General features: G+C 38.8%; 1 protein-coding gene across 1 annotated transcript in view; it reads right to left on the minus strand.

Annotated features, from left to right (window-relative positions):
* LOC122813657 (integrin alpha-X-like) overlaps positions 1 to 20,014 on the minus strand; it is a 3,682,398-nt gene that overhangs the window by 2,083,604 nt on the left and 1,578,780 nt on the right. The window contains exon 9 of the mRNA XM_044086096.1: positions 11,151 to 11,298. Within this exon, the coding sequence (XP_043942031.1) occupies positions 11,151 to 11,298 (148 nt within the window). The remainder of the gene's footprint in view (positions 1 to 11,150; positions 11,299 to 20,014) is intronic.

Raw genomic sequence — 20,014 nt, forward strand, 5'->3', positions numbered from 1 at the left:
AGATCTTGATGCGAACCCTTTCGTGATCAGACGGGTCACACAGAAGGATTTTCTAACCACTTTGGCAACATGGTTATCAAAGGAAAGCTGACTATCTACTTGGGACCCTAGATCCCTTATTTCTTCTTCAGATTTCTGGGGATTACCTCCTATGTTGTAGTTTGCGGGTACTCTGCTTTTTCCAAAGGGGATTACTACGCATTTTTTTGCATTTAGCTTGAGACCATGGCTTTGACACCATGCATCAGTCTCATTTAGGCCCTTCTGGAGGATCTCCATGTCGGCCGGAGACTCTATTATAGCACCCAGTTTGCAGTTGTCTGCAAACTTAGTCAGCCACAGCCCTTCCGTGCTTGCCTGCACTTCTGAGAAGTATATGCCAAACAGGAGGGGCCCCAGGACAGAGCCCTGAGGCACACCAATCTTTACTGGTTTGGATTCAGACATAGATCCCGCTACTCCTACTTTATGGGATCTGTCTGAGAGCCAGTTTGAGATCCATCTTGTGACGTAAGGGTTTATGCCCAGGCTGGTGAGCTTATCAATAATACCTGAATGGGGAATGGTGTCAAATGCTTTAGCAAGGTCAAGGTAAGCCGTGTGTACCTCCTTTCCCTTATCTATAGCCTGAGTAACTGTCTCAAAGAAATCCACCAGGGTCAGGAGGCATGATCTGCCCTTGACGAAGCCGAACTGTGTGGGGTCCAGTGACTGGTGGTTCCCAATCTCTCCATTTATGAGTTCCATAATGATTCGCTCCATAGCCTTACAGATCAGACTGGTCAGGCTTATTGGTCGGTAGTTCCCAGGGTCAGTTGTGGCCCCACCCTTGTGTAGTGGGACCACCATTGCCATGCGCCATTCTATGGGCACATATCCTGTGGAGAGGCTGAGACTAAACAGGGTATTAAGATGCGGGGTTAATTCCTTTTGGAGCCTGCGTATGACACAGCTTGGGACACCATCTGGTCCCATGGAGGCAGTGTTTTTAGCTTTAGATAGAGCCTTGTTAACCAACGTATCAGTAATAATTGGACTTACACAATCCCCTGGAATGGTAATAGGCCCTGTAGGTGGTGAGGGGGGGGGGGGGTTGCACTGAACCTGTCAGACAAGATGTTGGCAATATCAGAAGGGTCAGTGTATTTTGTTCCATTTTGTACTAACTCAGAACAGACCTGAGCGTTGCCATTTAGGTTTTTGACGTAGCCATAGAAGGCCTTATGGTTATCCTTGGCAACTTTCTTTTCAAAATTAGCTTTAGTTGACTTGATGAGGGCCCTCAATTTCTTACTAATGCTGATCAGGGCTGATTTTTCTACTTGAGATTTGGCCTTTTTTTGTATAAGTCTCCTCCTTCTATTGTAAAGTTTGCTTATGGCCGGGGTCCACCAGACTGGTTTCTTCTTGCTTGAGGAAGGAGTCTTGGTTTTATTTGGGATAGCACGGTCCATGCAATCCTGAAGATGCATATAGAGTGCCTTGATGTAGGATTTCGCATCCTGGATATCATTATCCTTCTGCAAGGGAATAGTGAAGCTTTCCACTTTGGATGCAAGTAGTTTGAAGTTTGCTTTAGAAAGGTTTTTGGCTATGGTTTCTTTGACTGGGGGAGGTGGAGGGGTGAGGATGTCCAGGGTTATCAGTTTGTGGTTGGATCTGACCAAGGAGGGAGTGATAACGGGTGCGGTACAATGGGCGCCCATATTTGTGATGATTAAATCCAATATGTTGTCCCCTCTAGTGGGGCAACATACTAGTTGCTCAAGGGCATTTGAATTTATAAATTCTATGAATCGCTGAGCATAGGAGTTGGAACATTGGTAGTTCGCCCAGTCTATACCAGGGTAGTTGAAATCACCCAAGATTATGGTGTTGGGTAGGACCTTTATATTTTCTAATGTCTCAAGGAATGCAGACTGAGCATCTTGGGACATGGTGGGCGATCTATAACCGGCTACGAGTTGAAATGTGGTTTTGCCTGCTGATAGTTGCGCATGGATGATCTCTGGGGCATCATGCTGCGCTACTAACCTGGAGATATGAGTATCCTTGATGAATATGGATACACCTTCACCCTTTGTACTGCGATCCGGTAACTGAGGCCGGAAGGTATGATATGAATTGTAACCTGGCAGTGCTGGGGTGCTCTCTTGAGCCTTGAACCAGGTTTCGTCACTGCACAAACATAGATTTTCTCCATGCTGAGGAGAGCCTCGAGTGTGTGCATTTTGAGGTTGAGACTTCTGGCGTTGAGTAGCATTACCCTTAGTTTTTGGTTACCTGTGCTGGTTACGGTGGTTGGTTTGTCCTTTGAGCCTTGCCTAAAAAAGGCACTATGGGGATGGCAAGAGCCTTGGCCAGTATTCGAAAATCTAGGGGTGACAGGTGCAACCCATCTCTGGCAAAACAGCGAGGCTTGTCTATCATGCCATCCCAGGCAGACAGACACTGGATTCCCTTAGAATGACACCAGAAGCTTAGCCAATTGTTGAAATTGATCATTTTGTCTTTGTATTGTGGTATCATTCTAGGTGAAGGTAGTATGCTACTCAAGGTCAGGGTCATGGGCTACATGATCAGAGAGCTCCTCAATGTCTCTTTTCATGTAGTCCAGGAAGGTACGTCTTAGATCATTCACACCAACATGTACAATGACAGCGTCATACTTGTACTTGTTTTGGAGTGACCTAAGTGCCTGTGTTATGTGGTGGATCCGAGCACCCGACAGGCAGCTGACAGTAACCTTCTCCTTGTTCAGCCTGGTGAGTGGAACATCCGTGTGCCTTACTATAGAGTCTCCTATTACTAGCATGTTAGGTATAGTGTTTTGCCTTAAGGGCTGTTGTGAGGCACATTGCTGAGGTGAATTATGTGTTTTCTGGCTTGTGTTTGGGGGTGCAGGTTGCTTGCTTGTCTGCTTTGGAGGGCACTGTTTCTTTTTCAGATTGGTACCTAGTGCCTCCGAATATGTTTTTGTGTATTTATGCGTATGTTTTGCTGGTGCTTGTTTTGTAGATTCATGTGTGACAGGTGGTGTGATGCAAGTGTGTCCCTTATCCTCTTGACTGTCTGTTACAGTCATGGGTTCAGAGTGCTTAGCCTCCAGTCTGGCTGTGTATTTGCATCTCTCACAAGTGTTTGTGTCTAGAGGTAAGAGGAGAGGGTTGTCTGTATACATGAAGCAGTTGTGACATTGCCTCAGGATGCCCAATTCCACCAGATGAACTGGAGAGTACACCTGTAGCTGACCTCTAGACATGCTTTGAAGAGTAAATTGAACTTAAGTCCTGCGGACGATCGAGGGTCTTATGCTATATTATAATAGTGCTGTCTAGGAAATTTGGAGAATAATAGTGCTGTCTAGGAGATTAGGACAAGTGCTGATTTCTGTTTTGCAAGTGCTGCAATAAGAGCAGCTGAAGCACTTGAGTTGAGGCTTGCCTAGTTCTAAGGGAAAATTTACAGCGCAGACTTTGTGGGGCCGGGAATAGTATACCCCAGCTAACCGGTGCTGCCCGACTCTGCTCTGTGCTCAAGACCGCGCAAAAAGAGAGTTGCAGGGTTTTTCCTCTAGATAACTGAGGAAAGTGAGTACAAGAGCTGTTTTTCTCTAAGCAAGCGAGAAAAGCAAGTACAAAAACTGTTTTCCTCTAGGTAATGAGGACGATAGAGTGCTATAGTAATTAGTAGCTTATTTAGTGCTTATAAGTTCTGAACAAGTGCTGAGCATGAACAAGCAAATTTAAGTGCTAAAACTAAGAATCTGTATCTGCACTAGATGAGTTACAGGACAGAAACAAGTGCAAATACAGGCTTTCAAATCAGAAAGTTGAGAGAGATGGAAGAGATTGCCCAAACGGCCAATAACTACAAATTCTGGACCAGAACCACTACTTATGTGGTAGACAGGTTACCTAGTGCTTACCACTCCCACTGATACGCTAGAAGGCTTCCCTCCAACGCAGCAAATCTGTATCTGGAACACTAGTTACAGGAAAGGTAGAAAACAGGCTTACAGTGTTTTTTTTTTTTTGTTTACAGAAAAGTAGCAAAAACAGTAGTAAAAAACAATTCATATGCAGTGCAAGCTAGCACACTTGAGTATGCAGCAATATTAGACCAAACACAGTTTTAAAAAATGCAATTAAATTAAAAAGGACTAAAAGCAAGTGCAGAAAGAGTTTATTAGGTAGAATGTGGTAAAGAGATGGGACGGGGGAGTGTCCCAGACCAAATCTACAGTGGGGGCAGGCAACTGCAAAAGCCACCAAATTTAAACTCCAAAAATAGGGAGGGTAGGTGGGACAAAACAGTTTCAACAGAGATCTAAGCAAAAACTAACAGTACAAACTTTAAAACCAAAAAAAATATTCTCAGCTCTGTATATTTGCCGATCAGTCTCTCAGAACAGTGAGACAACAGTTTCAACACAGATCTAATCAACAATTAAACTCTATAACCAAAAAAATATATATTCAGCTCTGTATAATTGCAGATAATATGTAAGGCAGTCTCTCAGAACCACAAGAATGCTGGAAGCCTGGTCTCCACCATCTTCCTAGACTTAACAAAAGTTTTTGATATTGTCTCCCATCTGAAACCCTTAATCTCTTCCTTAGAGCTCACCAACTATTCACTGCTATGCTTCCACAGCTACCTCTCAAACAGAGCACAAACACTGAAATGGAAAAATTATATCTCCATTTTCTTGCCTGTAACTTTTGGTGTCCCAAAAGGATCTATACTAGGCCTAATACTTTTCAACATATTTATCAGTGCCTTCTTCACTGCCACAATAAATGGTACCCTAGTTCAATATGCTGATGACTTGACTCTAATCTCTTCTGCCATCAACAGTCCTTCTTATTGAATGAAACATGGCTAAATAATTCACAACAGCTACTAAACCCCAGACTTCTCTATAAGCCAAACAATTGCCCAGCCCTTAACAACTTAATTCAATATTACTCATCCAATAGAATTTTATGCTCTACAGAAAAATCAATAATCTCTATAAACAAATCATCAAATACTGCAGGTGACCCTCTATACTGAAATCATGTAGCCAAAGTAGGGAACCACATTCCATTACCACTGAAATCCACTTAGATTGCAAACTCATTTAAAACATAACTAAAACGTCACCTGTCATATCAATAGATCTGCTATAGTATATCACTAGGGTAAATGCCGATGCTGTCTTCAACTTGCCATATCATCAAACCATTTCTCTTCATTCAGTATCCTTTGGCCCTCAACTTGTATTTACCAATATTTGAAATTTTACTGGCATAACATCCTTTTCACATAAAATGTCATCTCACTTAGCAGTCTATATTATAAGGCACCAAAGCAACAGCCCCAAACACAACATTTCAGCCTGGTTAAGAAAACTTTCATGAAGACACTTTTTTTTTAATACATTACATCTCCATAACTGGGAGTCATTAAACATTCTCCCCAAAGAAGGTACAGCCATAATTATGTTAGCATAAAAGGGTCCTAAAGGGGACCCCACTGCCACCCCCTTTACTTGCTTTAAGGAGTAGCCATCATAAAATATAAAGTTATTATATAACACTAATTCCAATAAATGTGCCAATGTGTTGACTTTATCTTGGCCAACCGGTACGGTTCCTGTAAAAAATTCAGTAAACCATTCAACCCCCAATTCGTGTGGAACCTCATTTAGGCCTGGTTGTTGGTCAGCCCCCAAAAATAATAATAGGTTGGAACAAAAGGAAGCTCTCTGGCAACTTATTTTGGGGGCTGACCAACAACCAAGCCTAAATGAGGTTATCAACGTAAAATGTTTCCTGTTATACAAATAACAAATACTTTATTACACCTTTGGTCAACTTCATAGTAGAACAAGATTCATTTAGATCATTAGTGTTTCTGCATAATATTTTGGGTTTAAAATATTAGTGGGTTTTAGTTATCATCAATAACCCACTATTACTGTTTTTTTATTATATTTGTCTTTCCTATATACATTTTGAGTCTACACACTAGATTAGAACTTTATACACACATATATATAGGTTGCTTCAACATGTGCCACAGTCACTCATGTTGGAGACATCATGCTTGGTGGTTTTTAAGGTACACCTTTGTTGGATGCGTTCATTTTTGGATACCTGCCTATCTGTTGGGATATGTGAGTTATGTTTGTTAATGTGATTGGGAGTAACATCAGCAGACAGTTAGTGCAATTTGTGTCAACAGGAGTGTATGTTAGTATTTGATGTCCTTTTTTTGGTGGGGTCATGTATAGATTAGTTTCTATGATATAGCGTGAAGTTGTGAACATTGTTTTATCTGTGTTTATTACTCTTTTCTACACATCTATTTTAAAGAGTTTGAGAAAAAAGAAGTATTCATAATAGAGTCATTTTTTATATCAAAATTTGATTCTATTTATTACTGATAATATAAGGTGTATTTATATGGATATATATACATATGTATAATAATTGTTTTATATACATATATACATACAAAGTATTAATATATGAGGGTTTTTTTATAAATATTGTGGATTTTTTAAAAAAAACTAATTTATTAGTAAAAGCACTTTATTATGAAATCTCAGTAATATAAATAATGTTTTTAAACTACTACAAATGTTTATTATAAACATTAGTTTTTATTTATAGTTAATATGATTTCTTAATGACAGTTTGAATTTGTAATGAAATGTAATTAATTATTCAATCGCATAACGTTTTTCACATCATTTCCTGTGTTGTGATGTATAAAAAGCAAGAGCTGGGGAGGGCTCTTGTTTTTCTGAAGAAGTTCACGTTTGAAATTAAAGTGAATGAAAGCGCTAGTTTTCATTGCCTCTATTGTGTTTCGAGTTTACACCTCACCACCTTTGTGCAGTTTAATACAGGAATATAAGTCTTTAACATCTACAGTTAAAAAGAGACAGTCATTCAAATTGCTAATATTTTTCACTAAACTGTTACATTTAGATAAAAAGTCCCAAGAATCTGGATATAAATAATCCAATTTCTCTAAATATTCTTTAAATTCACCATCAATATACTTAGCTATATAATATAATTAGCTATATAATAAGTCCATATCATTATGGAGTAAACAGTACCAGTCGAGGTTAACAATTTAATTAATGTGACACCCTCTGTGTTTCCCACTAATTGTAGTGCATCATCAGTATATATGGTTGAATACAAAGGCTCTGGGGATGTTAACATGAATATAGGGAGTTCCTTAGTGATACTTGATAATGTAGCCAATATTGATAGTCCTATTTTAAGTATTAACAATAGGAGCTTAGCATTTGTTATTCCCTATACTACGGACAGTATACCATCAAGACGTATATTGGAAAAAAATTGGTCCGTAATTTTAGGAGACCAAGATTTAAGTAATATTTTGGGAAGTACTCCTAAATTTATATAGAAAAAAAAGACAGACATTTAAAAGATTGGTATGACTCATTTTTAGATGGCAGGACAAAAAGTAGTGGGAAGATGAGGAAATGTTGGATGAGCAACTATTGCCCTATTACTATTCTAGAAAAAGATAAAGTCCAACTGGGTGATAAGGCTATCACTATCAATGGCCACTTTAATTGTGGATCAAAGGGGGTTGTGTATGCTGCTATGTGTTCAATCTGTTCTACCTATTATATAGGTAAGACAGGAAGGAAATTAAGACAACGCATATATGAACATCTTTATGAGATCTCCAAGTGTAAACTTACTAATGCCCTGTATAGTGACCATTCTTTTTCTTTCATTGTATTGGAGCAGATTAAAATAAGTCCCGGGGGGGGTGGGGTGGTGGTCCATGGAAAATAACTTTACAAAATAAACAATATTGGTGGCAAGAGTTTTTAAATGCTTCTATTCCACCAGGTGTCAATGATACTATTTCTTTTTCTAGTGTTTTGAAGATGAAGATCTACAATAGGTAATTATATATGTACATAACATTTTTGATTAGAGTTTTTAGTGAATTTTATACTCATTGGTCAATTGGTTTTAACTTCGTATATAAGGGATATGTGCTGTAATGATTATTGTCTGAAGAAGGCTGGTGGTTCCGGTCAAAAGCACTTACGTGAACAAACTGTGTGTGGATCATCTTGGTTGCTGCTTTTTTGTTTTTAGCGTGTTTTACAACTTATTTAAGCTGCTGGACCACATGAAGGTTTGTTTTTAAACTACACATTTTATTTGGCTCTACTAGGGATGCAAGCATACCTTTCAAATGTCCAGATTTTCACAGACTGTCCAGATTTTTGCCTCATATTTTTGGACTATTGCTCATGAAATTGTGATTTTCTGGATTTTTGGGCAAATCATTGAGGATTAAATTCACTAAATAATGACGCATTTGACTTTCAGACTTCATTTCCTTCAGAAAAATGCATGGTAACACAAAACCTTTTAGTCTAGCATCTTTCTAAGTTTACAAGAGCAATATTTAAAATTTGTCCCTATTTTTGGAGCTTTGTCCCCCATTCTTTTTGGCTTTGCCCAGATTTTTTGTGCTAAGAGGCTGAGAGATATGATGACAAGGTCTACCACTTACCTTAAGGGAATAAAGCAACATTGTATAATGGACCACTACATCAGGATCAGGTCTGATGATGTTACAAATGAATGTAGATAGCTCATCACAGAGTTTAAGGACATTTGTCTGTTCAAAATTCTTGAATTCAGAATTACTGACTGCAGGAGTTTTAGAGATTTTGAAATCTTGAGATTATCATTCAGTTCAGATATAGATTTCACTTTATCAGTTCTGCATTTTTAACCAATGGCACCCCTCAACAGAAACTTCAAAATGTGCTAGTCTGTGATAATGTTACAGGAGAAACAGGATTTCTATGAGACCATGCAGAAAGCTAAGTGGCCCCTTATTGATTGGACTTTGTTATTGGCTTTCTATGGTTTAAACTGTTTTCTTTGGAGTACTGTCCCTTGATTTACCAGCCACTGGAAACTAGTGGTGAGCCCTATCAGCTTTGGTCATGCCATAATGAGACAAGTCACTCCCAGCAGACCCAAAAATAAAACTCAGTCTGGGGATCATACTTATTCAGCACAGGTGCTTGCAGCTTATATCAGCTTTTTGTATGAAGACAACAATTAATGTGTTTAAATGGAACCTGGATGACTTTCTTCCAAAAAGAGCACATTTTCAATATTTAGGTGGCATCCTGTTCCAGCTACTAACTGATATAATGTGTTTAGTCTATTCTGAGCAGTGGAGTCTTCCATCATGTCTCATGTATTAACTAAGTTGGCTAGCCCCTATCACATGACATAGTAAAGTTACTAGAACTGCGTTTAGTAAATTCTAATTAATTATTTGACTGTGTACTTTAGTGCATATTCAAAATATAATGCCTTGCTGTTTTTGTAATATCACCTGCAACTTTGTATGTTTATCAACCTGGTGTTTGATCTTGACAATCTCATGTTTTAGCAATTTGATTTTACTGATGTATGTCATTATATGTAATGTTTACGTAGTGCTACCATCAAAATGTGTTAACCTTCTAATTTTCTGTATTTCTGTTTGGCAGTTCATCTGGGGGTTAAGAACATAATCTATTAATGTCCTTCATCTTGTAGTCCTGGATTTTATTCCTTCAATTTTAACTTGCAAATTATCTGAATCTGATCAACTGAATTAAACAAAACAGTGTTCCACTGTCACCCATAACAAGGATCACTTGTGTTCAATAGGCTTAACTACCCAGTTATCAAATAAATAAAACATTTACTCTGTGACACTGTTGTCTTAATGCTGCAGTCAGGACAGAAAAAGAACACTTTGATTGGTTCAGCTATTTGATTAGCAAATAAATAAATAATAGAAGTATTTACCCTCTTTCTATTGGTGATGTCTCAGTCATTCACCATATATTCCAGGATCTCTCCAGCTTTTCTTACCACCTTCTCAGAAAAAATATTCCACACACAGATCATTTGATGTAATACTCAAAAAGTCTCTTTTTACCTTGGTTGTTAAAAATACATCTTCCCTTCCACGTGTATTTTTTCCTTTTATTCACTACTAACACAAACTATTTTTAATTTCATTGATTAAATTACTGCACATAAGACTATCTTTGAAGATAAACCTTCTGAGAACCACTCACACCTGCTCAAGCTCCATTTCATCTGGTATTCTCAGCTGAGTGCATTCCCTTAACTGTTTATTTAATATCACATTCAAAGAAACACTTTTCCTATGTTCCTTCTGCAGTGCCACTGAAAGTACTCACTGTTTTATTTAATGTTAATCAAGGCAGTAACTACATTATTCACATTTTTTTGCCTTTTACACTTTATGTATTTCAGTCATGCAAATTATGTACTACTACTTTACTATTCACTGTCATTGCACTGGGCTGGATACCTGCTGAAAAGGATCTTCCAGTAATCAGATAAATAAATACATAACAATTTAACTGCACATATGCTATTAAAAAGGAAAGGTCCTAGTACTAACCTCTAATAAACTAAATCAGTTTTCCTTGGTGAATTCGCTTATCATCATTTTCTGTGATCTGTTAAGTAGCTTTTTACATAGACTGCCACCTCACAACAGTACACAAGGCTTGCTCAACATCAGCATAATAAATTCTGTAGCATCATGTCATACTTCTTCCCAAAGTCTAGATCAGTCATATTTTCAGTCTCACCCTTGTTTGGTATACTGGTTGCCCAAAGAGCTCTGTCAGATATGTGTTATGTGATCTATATATTGTAATGCACTAATATATGTAATGAACTCCACTGGTGCGTAGGTATTGAAAAACCTGTTCTTCTGAAATGATTGCTCAGTTTCACAACTACAAAAGTCAGCATAAATAGTTTGTAGTTTCCAGGCTCTGTTCTAGTCCCACTCTTCTAAAATGGCATTATATTTGTACTCCTGCAGTGCAAAAGGGCAGTCTTGTCTTCCAATGATTTGTCAAAGTGATTTGGAAGTTGTTTTGCTGTTTCATGTTTTATTTCCTTTGGGAAAAATGCATACACAATAACATGCTGAATATATCTCAGTAAACATAGCTTTTAAAAAAGATGCACTTTTACAACAGCCATGTTGTTTATATATTACATCAAATTACAAAAGTATATGAAGATACGTTTTACCTTCAATTACAAAAATTTTTGATTGCAGGTCATTAAGGACATTTTCCAAGTCTTTGTAGGCAGTCAAGGTAAACATATGCTTATCGGAAGATGCCATAAGCTTCAAGTCAGCAAGTCCTTTTTGTCCAGTTCCAAACTGAACTCCAATCTGTGAAATTGAACATGTTGTTACTGCAGAATGAATTGCTCAGGAAAAATTTGATAATGTGACTTCAGTTATCATGTACATGGGAATAACATGCTACCATCAGCTACTAAAGACCTGCATGTGTATTATCATTAAAGTTGCCTCACAAAATACTAAGAGACACAGACATGTCTTAAGTAACAAAAAATATATATATATCCTTGTTTGATTACTCAGTGACAGACTCAAAGTCTTATCCATTTTAATAATACAGAGTGAAAATGGGAGGTTATGGTGTACCAACGGACCAATTTATTCTTTGCAAGTACACAGAAACAGCCACTCTCAAACTGTAAACTATAAAGGGTACAATTACAATTATTATCAGCATCTTCATCTCATCATTTTATAATTATCATTTTTAAAGAGATGACTCAAACTGTAAATACCACTGTGATATGTAAGAGTTAGGGGTCAGTTAGTGAGGGCAGACAGGAATGCACACTGATTTTTTATACAATCTCTACACCTTGCACTTCTCATGAATTTGATAAGGAGCATGAAGTCATAGTTTAGACATACCCTTAAATCGTGGCTCCGTTTTATAAAAAGGTTTTCAGATCTTAAACACAAAAGAGCGCACACAGAGAATCTAGTGATTTAAAATGTTTTTGTTTCAGTTTTTAATAGAACATAAAACTGAACCTGTTCGCTGCAAAAATACTATATTTTAATCTTTAGGAGAAAATAATCTGTGTTAACCACTGCATAATTAATATAAGCATAGCAAAAGATCCTGCTAATATATAAATGAATGTTACATAATTAACCATAAAGGCAGATCTATCAGAGTACAGCGATCTACTGTCCCAGCAGGATGAATGTCAACAAACATTAGGACTGCTCATCAAATAAAACTTTCCCAATCTTCTAGGCAACCTTGCCATATCTAATAATGCACAATGGTGCCATGCCTCTCCAATTACTCAGGGTCATGCCTGAAAGGAGTCTACATAGTTGAATAAGGAGAGAAGAAAGAAGCTCCAGACCAGCCATGTCAGAGGCAGGAATGGGTAGGTATACAATGGAGAATGGACTACTTAAGATTTATTTTTGTGGTATGTAAATAACTTTTACATCTGATAAAAGGAGGGCCATCATCAACTGTAACAGCAGGACAAACTCTCAAGCAAATCGTCCTTGGTGGTCTTCCATTTGTGAAAATTCCCTGAATAACAGTGGCCTCCAAAGGAAGATGTTAACCTGTACTTTACAATCATCTTATAAGGACCCAGCAAAGGTGATCAGACAAAGAAGTTGCTGATGCACATACATCACCTCCGAGCTGCGTTACGTAAAAAAAGCTCTAGATTTAACAGTAAATCTATTAGAATGTGCCTTAGGTAATGTAATAAAAGACCTATTATGGTTATTATTGCAAAAGTATATGCAGTAAGGCAGCAATCTGTCTAAGTAAAGCTTAGACACATTCTCTCCATGCTTCTAAGAAAAGGAAAGCTGACTGTCTTCACAGAAAGCCTCAACATAAAACCTTAACCAGTGGTAAAATCCATATTTGGAGGTGATACTTTCCCTGGTTAAAATATTTTAAGAAAAATACCAGGTGTGGAGGATCAACAAAGGGATACAAAATATCTCAAGACGTTCTTTGGCAGAAGTAAATAACACTAAAAGCATTGTTTTATAACATAGGTTATTCAACTAAGCCAAACTTGCAGGCAAAATAGGGAAAAGGCCAGGTCAGTATCATATGTTGTTGTCTTTCGGCTTTTCCCAGTTAGGGGTTGCCCCAGCGGAACTCCGGTCCGCTAATGATTGGCAGTAGATTTTCACGAACGCCGAGGTGCCAGCTCGACGTTCAACCTTCAGCGAAGGCACGCCCATTTACGCATGTCTTTCGAATGCCCACCAAACCGCGGGAAGGACATGCAGACTCCACAAAGAAGGCACTCCCCTCACTCCAATCGAGACTCGAATGAGAGAACCTCTTGCTGTGAGGCAACAACGCTACCGCTGCACCACCACGGCATATAACTAGTCAGTATCATATAAATTCTTTAAATATATTTCTCTACTGCTACAAGAGGACTTGGATAAAATTAAATATACAGAATTTCCAAGTGCCTGAGGATCCACCTCTAGTGATTTTTTGCATATATTCTTAGTAGTAAACCCATGTTTTTGTGCCCTTAGATGCTGCAAACCAGTATTCTACCTGAACATATCTCCAGTACCTAAAATTGCCTTTCCTAATCTCATTTTATAATTCTTGGTGTGAGAGAGTACATGTGAATGAATTTCATTTGCTGGTCCCATCCTAAGAAATTTAATGTTAAACTGGATTCCTTCCCATTTGCTGTCTGAGAGAAGTTTATTGGTCCACCTTTGTTGTAAATGAATACAGAGTACAAGATCTTTTTTCCCCATAAATACTTATATATGCAGCTTGTCTTGCTTTTTCGAGTACCTCCCCATTTCTTCTGCGAAGCAGTGTTCCTTTCTTTGTCTTCTAAGATTTGAGTCCCACCAAACCACTTTTAACTGTTCAAAGAAAAAAAAAATAATGCTCAATATGGATACTAAAACATTGTAAGCAAGCATTTCTTAAAATTAGCTGGAGCTTGTCTGTTCAGTATTTGATCGCATATTAAAATGACAGACCAACTATGTTTTTTGTATGTGCTTGTGTATAAAGAACCTAACCTTTGTGTTTTGCTAAATTATGGTATTAGGTCCTGCTCCCAATCCATATCACTTTATCGCATACATTCTTTTGACCAATTTTCAAAGCATTCATTTCGGACATATTATTTTTTTAATCTGAATTCCTGAATTTATCTGTCAAGAGTTATCGGAAAAACATACCACAGTTCCCCACAGGAACAATGAAAAACAGCAACACAGGAATTCTCCTCAGCTGAATTAATAAACCAAACAGGAAGCACCGCTGTGGCTACAACTTCTTTATTCCACATCACATTCTGGTACCTCGGCTCCATCAGCCTTCTAAGGAATAACTTCACATAATTCAGTAGCCTTTTTATATCCCCTTAATGGGATGAGTTATCCTCATCTTAGGAATAAGGCATCACTTAGGCTAAACTGAAAGCTAATGTGTATTTTGGAAAATGGGGGAAGCCCCCAACCCTCCACAGAGACATGCAAATTAAGATTTTCTTGCCCAGCGACCCTGAAACTGCACTGATAAGTAAATCTTACTTAATAGTGGGAAGGCTATTACTTAGGGGCAGAGTCCTGATCACATATAAAATATGTGGTAGAACCGTAGGTTTGACAGCATTTACTCTACCTGATAGAGATGACATTTTGGAAATGATTGCTATATACTTTGATTAGGTTACCTTGTGAATCCAACTCCCTCCAGCTGCCTCTAGCGGCCTCACTCTACAGTAAGGTAAACTGCATTTTTATAAAATGTATTAACAGAACATGTTTAGGACTGGATTCTGGGTCAATCTATCCTAGAAATAAGTGTGATACTATCTTGTTAATTGCTGTCTTTCTGCTTTTAATCTGTATCAACCTGGAAAAGGGATTTTCAAGAGCAGGGAAAATGCTGCTCCAGTTGCTATTTCAGGTAAATCACTAGTGCAAAGGTCCCCTAGTGGGCTTAATTTTAGCAAAATCCAGCTTTCACTGCATTTCAAATAATTATATGTATGTAATAGGTCTTCGTGTGTTTGCTGAACTTTCCACCTATTTCACTCTCTGTCCTGGTGGACCCTACAACATTCAATATCACATAAAAAAGTAAGTAGCTCAGCAGACTTGCAAGGCTCAAGGAATCCTTATCACCAGTGACATAAACACTCCTTAAAAACTACAGCAAAATTCAAAATTTCACTAGCAAAACTGACAAACTGTAGCATCTGAAATTAACAAAAATTATTTCAGGATGGATAATTATCAGAATATCAGGGACAAAGGAAAGGGGGGGTAATAATACTGATTACTAGAGGGATTCCAATAGTGACAGAAAAAGAAAGACAATAATGTTAGTTTTGTGTTAGTGAGGGGGCTACAGGCAAGGGGTAAAGACTACACCGGCATGTAATTAAATTCCACCAAAAACTGCTATTACTGAGCTTAAGAAAATGTTGGGAGAAATAATCAGCTATCAGAAGGGAATATTACCTATAGGTGAGGACTGGACCTTGATTTGCAAAAGTGAGGATGTGTCGGTGAGACCAAGAAGATTAAATATAAGAAAAGAGGGTAGATTTCTGAAGAAATTTTTGAAAATATATGTTACAGAAAATGTGAATTCAATAGTAAGAACTATAACAGAATTTACATATTTTTCCCCAAAGTTGCAATAACTGGGCTAGACTGGCTAGAAATTATACTTCACATGAACAGGAACATGAGCATTTTTTTGAAAGCTTCAACCTCGTGCTCTGATACGAACTAGGATAAAAGTGTGAGATAATGAAGTAAAAGTGAGATACTGATGCTTTCCCACTTACCTGCTAAAAAGAAAGGAATTTAAGGAATGAGAAGTGGCAATTATTCATGACTTATTAGAGAAGATATTAATTTCTTCAGAAGGAAGAGATAGTGAGTGTAATAAAATGAAACAAGTTTAGAATACGGTAGAAATAAAACAAAGAGATATAGTTAAAAAGTAATAGGAAATATTTTGAGGGGCTGTAACAAAATAAGAAGAAGAGCAACTACATATTAATAAAGAGTAAATAAGGAAGTACTTGGATAATATATATGGGTTTACAAAGATTGCTATTAAGCAATTATTTTTTGATAACTCCAGAGCACAAAATGTTTATCAGCGACTTAGGCAACAGAAAGTAGAAAGGGTTGTTGCCAAACTTAGGGAGCCTGTGACAAGAAAAATAATCAGATATCCTATAGCGCTATTAGAGATATTTCGGAAATGTTATGAAAATTTGTATAAAGCAAAGAAATTTGCAAACCAAGAAAGTGCACAAACAGAAATATTTACTACGACTTAATTATGCCAAGATTAGAAGAAGATGAGGCTCAACAACTAATATTATAGGAAGAGATGAGATAAAAACTGTGATGTATAATCAATCTGCAGGGAAATTCCTGGGAACAGATGGCATTTCTGTGGAAGTATGGATGTTAGTAGGGAAGAAAGTGATAAAGATCAGGAAGTTTTTTTAATACTATTTAAAAATGAGGGGAATCACCAGAATTGGAAAAAAAAGCTGTGGTGGCTATATTACCAAAAGAGGGTAAAGTATTTGGTACAAACGTGTCAGTTCCTTATGCCTGGTTCCAAGCACAGAATCTTTTCCATTTTTCTGCATAAGATTTTCTGGTACTGGGCCTCCTAGCCTCCAAAATAACATCCATCACTGCTTTAGAGAGAGGTGTCTTCTGAATGGCTACATTATCCGCCATGCTGCCAGATTTAGGGTCCTGAGTTGGCTGTGCAGGATCTGATTGTTTCGCTGGGTCAGTAAGTGAGGAATTAGAGGTAATGTCCAGGCTGGGCCTTGAGACAAGCTCTTTAGGATTGGGTACCAGTGCTGACGGGGCCAGTCTGGGGCAATCAGAATCATTTTTGACTTCTCTTGTCTGACCTTTAGGAGTACCTTGGGGAGGAGAGGCAGAGGAGGAAAGGCATATGCAGTTAGGGTCTTCCAGCTGAATGATAGAGCATCCACTTTCCATGCTTGGTCCTGATAAGTCCTTGTGCAGAATCTCTGCAGTTGGCAGTTGTGAGGGGAAGCAAATAGATCTATGTCTGGGCATCCCCATTTATGTTATCATGCTGAAGACTTGTGGATCCAGTTTCCACAAGTGGGGATCCGTGAGGTTTCTGCTTAGTTCGTCTGCCAGAGTATTTTTCTTTCCTGGCAGGAATTGTGCTTGCAGGTGTACTTGATAGGTCAATGCTGTGTCCCACAAAGTCATGGCTTGTCTGCAGAGGGGGTCAGAATGTGTGCCTCCCTGCTTGTTTATGTACCACATGACTGTAGTATTGTCCGTCCTTATCAGTAGTTGTCCTGGATGAAGTAGATCCTTGAAAGCTGTCAGGGCATTCTGAACAGCTAGCATCTCTTTTTGATTGATATGAAGATGCATTTGGCTTGTGGGCCATGTGCCCTGAATACATATTCCTGCCATGTGGGCCCCCCAGGCATAATCTGATGCATCTGTTGTTATTGACTACCTGGCTGTGGGTAGGGTGAAAGGCTGTCCCTTGTTGTGGTGACGGGCCTGTACCCACCATCGAAACTCCTGTTGCAGGCAAGGAATGAGGGTAATTAATGGTGCCAGGCTGTGACAATGTTGAGTCCAAACACTTTTTAGATACCATTGAAGTTTCCTCATATGCAGTCTGGCATATGGAATTAGCAGAATGCAGGATGCCATGAAGCCCAAAGCCTGCAGAAGTTTTCTTGCAGATAACTGGGTCTTTGTTGTCAACATTTTGAAGTAAGAAGTCAGTTGCCTTTGTTTGTCTGGCGTGAGATAAGCCATCTGGGCAGTTGTATTTAAGCTTGCACCCAGGAATATTATCTCTTGAGAGGGTACTAGTTTTGATTTTTTTTCGTTTACTGTGTACCCTAGGCAAATTAATAATCTCTTTACAAATGCCAGATGCTTTAGTAGAATGTCCTTGTTCTCTGCTTGAATAAGGCAGTCATCCAAGTAAGGATATATTTGAATTTCTCTTTGTCTGCAAAATGCAATTACTGGTGCCAGGCATTTTGTGAATACCCTGGGTGCAGTAAATAAGCCAAAGGACAGTGCAGAGAATTGGTAGTGCATTGACCCAGCTGTGAATCTGAGGCATCTTCTGCAAGATTGTCTGATTGGGATATGCAGGTATGTCTCTTTTAGGTCTAAAGTTACAAGCCTAGCCTTCTTGCCCAGCATGGGCAAAAGCTGCTGTAGAGTCAACATTTTGAATTTTGGGACGTCCAGAAATGTATTTAGAGTAGACAGGTCCAGTACTGGTCTCCAGGCTTTGTCCTTTCTGGGTACCAATAAAAGTCTTGAGTAAAATCCTTGTCCCTGCTCTTGCTGTGGTACTTGCTGAATGGCCCTCATGTCCATAAGGGATGAAACTTATTTTTGTGCATCTGCCCATTGATTGTGTGGCAGGTCTGGCATACCTTTTGCACTTGGCAGGGTGTGAAAGTGGAACCTGTAGCCCTGGGACACTATATTCAAGACCCATTTGTCCTGGGTGATCATGTGCCAATTTTGAGGAAAAAGTGCTAGTTTTCCCCCTAAGGGGGCTGCCAAAAGGTAAGTGCTTGGTGCTGTCAGAGGAAAGTCATTGGGACTGTTTCCTGTATGGCTGTGATTTGTCTTCTCCACTATTGGAGGTAGAAGCGCCCCACTGTTTAGGCCTGTATGAGCCCTGGGGCTGGGATCTGCCTCTGGGGCGTCTGTATCTGCCTCTTTGTGGCCTATCGGACACTGGAAAGGACCAATTCTTTATAGGCCAGTTCCTGCTAAATCTGGGTGGCTGTACCTGTAAGAAATCCTTTACTGTTTGCATAGATTTCGCTTTGTCCTCCATTTTCTTCAACACTTCCTCTGCTTTAACACCAAATAAGGTATCATGCTGTAATGGAGCATCTAATAATTTTGCTTTAACATGATCAGGCAGATTCTGTTCCTTTAACCAAGCATCCCTCCTAATGACATAACCCGTAACTGCAGCCCTACAAGAGGCCTCCAGAGAATCAAAACCACATTGCAATGTATGCTTTCCTACTTGTTCAGTTGCATGCAATAAATCCTGCATTTCTTTATTTTCTGCACAATCAGAATTTGTCAACATTTTCTGTTTTAGCAGTGACATTAAGTATTGCTGATATTTAAGCATATGAAATTGGCAGTTTAAAGCTCTCACAGCCAAAGTAGCAGAAGTGTAAACCTTTTTCCCCATCTGTCTAGCGCCCTTGAATCCCTATCAGAGGGGATAGGGTTTTTTGCAGTAGAAGCCTTGACCCCTTTGGGACCGTGAGAAATAGTTTCTGGGTCAACAGCAAGGTTTTTATAAAGAAATTTATGTGAATCTGGAACCCTGTAGTATCTGTCTGGTTTAATAGGGGCAGGGGGTAAAGAGTCAGGAGAAAGGCCGGACTCTGAAAACACATCATCTACAATGTCTAACACAGGAGGAATAGTCAGAGGCCTGTGCTGAGGTAGTAAAAGAAAATCTCTAAGCCTATTCTTAGATTATGAGTAGTCTCTCAGTGGAAGTGCTCCCTCATGGTATGCAGGGTTTCCCCAAAAGAATAATCCTCAGGCGGAGAGGCTGAAGGGATAGATTCTTTAGCATTAGAATCCTCATAAGGAGGAAGAGAGTATTCCTGTTCAGAAGAAGAGTCAGAGGAAATGGAAACCTGATCAGAAGATTCATATTCTGTCTCTTGCCTAGGCCTCTTGTCAGGAGGGGGGATGGGAACCCCTGATCAAGGTAATTAGGTCTTCGGCCATTTTGAGCATCTGTTTTTTAGGCATGGAAGTCTGTCCAGGAGAATGCTGTACTTGTTTCTTTGTCTTTAGAGCTGCTTTAGTCTTTGCTTTGGATGCTGAAGAAGGCTTTACATATACCTGTGTAGTAAAAAATGATCCCAGTGTCCAACAAAATGAACAAAAACCTTTGGCGTTTTTGTTCATATACCTGTGTAGGTCTGAAAACACCCTCAGAAGCCGATGCCTGCTCAGCGGCTCTGGACCCATC

This window comes from Protopterus annectens, chromosome 10.part0, assembly GCF_019279795.1.
Source record: "Protopterus annectens isolate FY-2018-M chromosome 10.part0, PAN1.0, whole genome shotgun sequence".
NCBI lineage: Eukaryota > Metazoa > Chordata > Ceratodontiformes > Protopteridae > Protopterus > Protopterus annectens.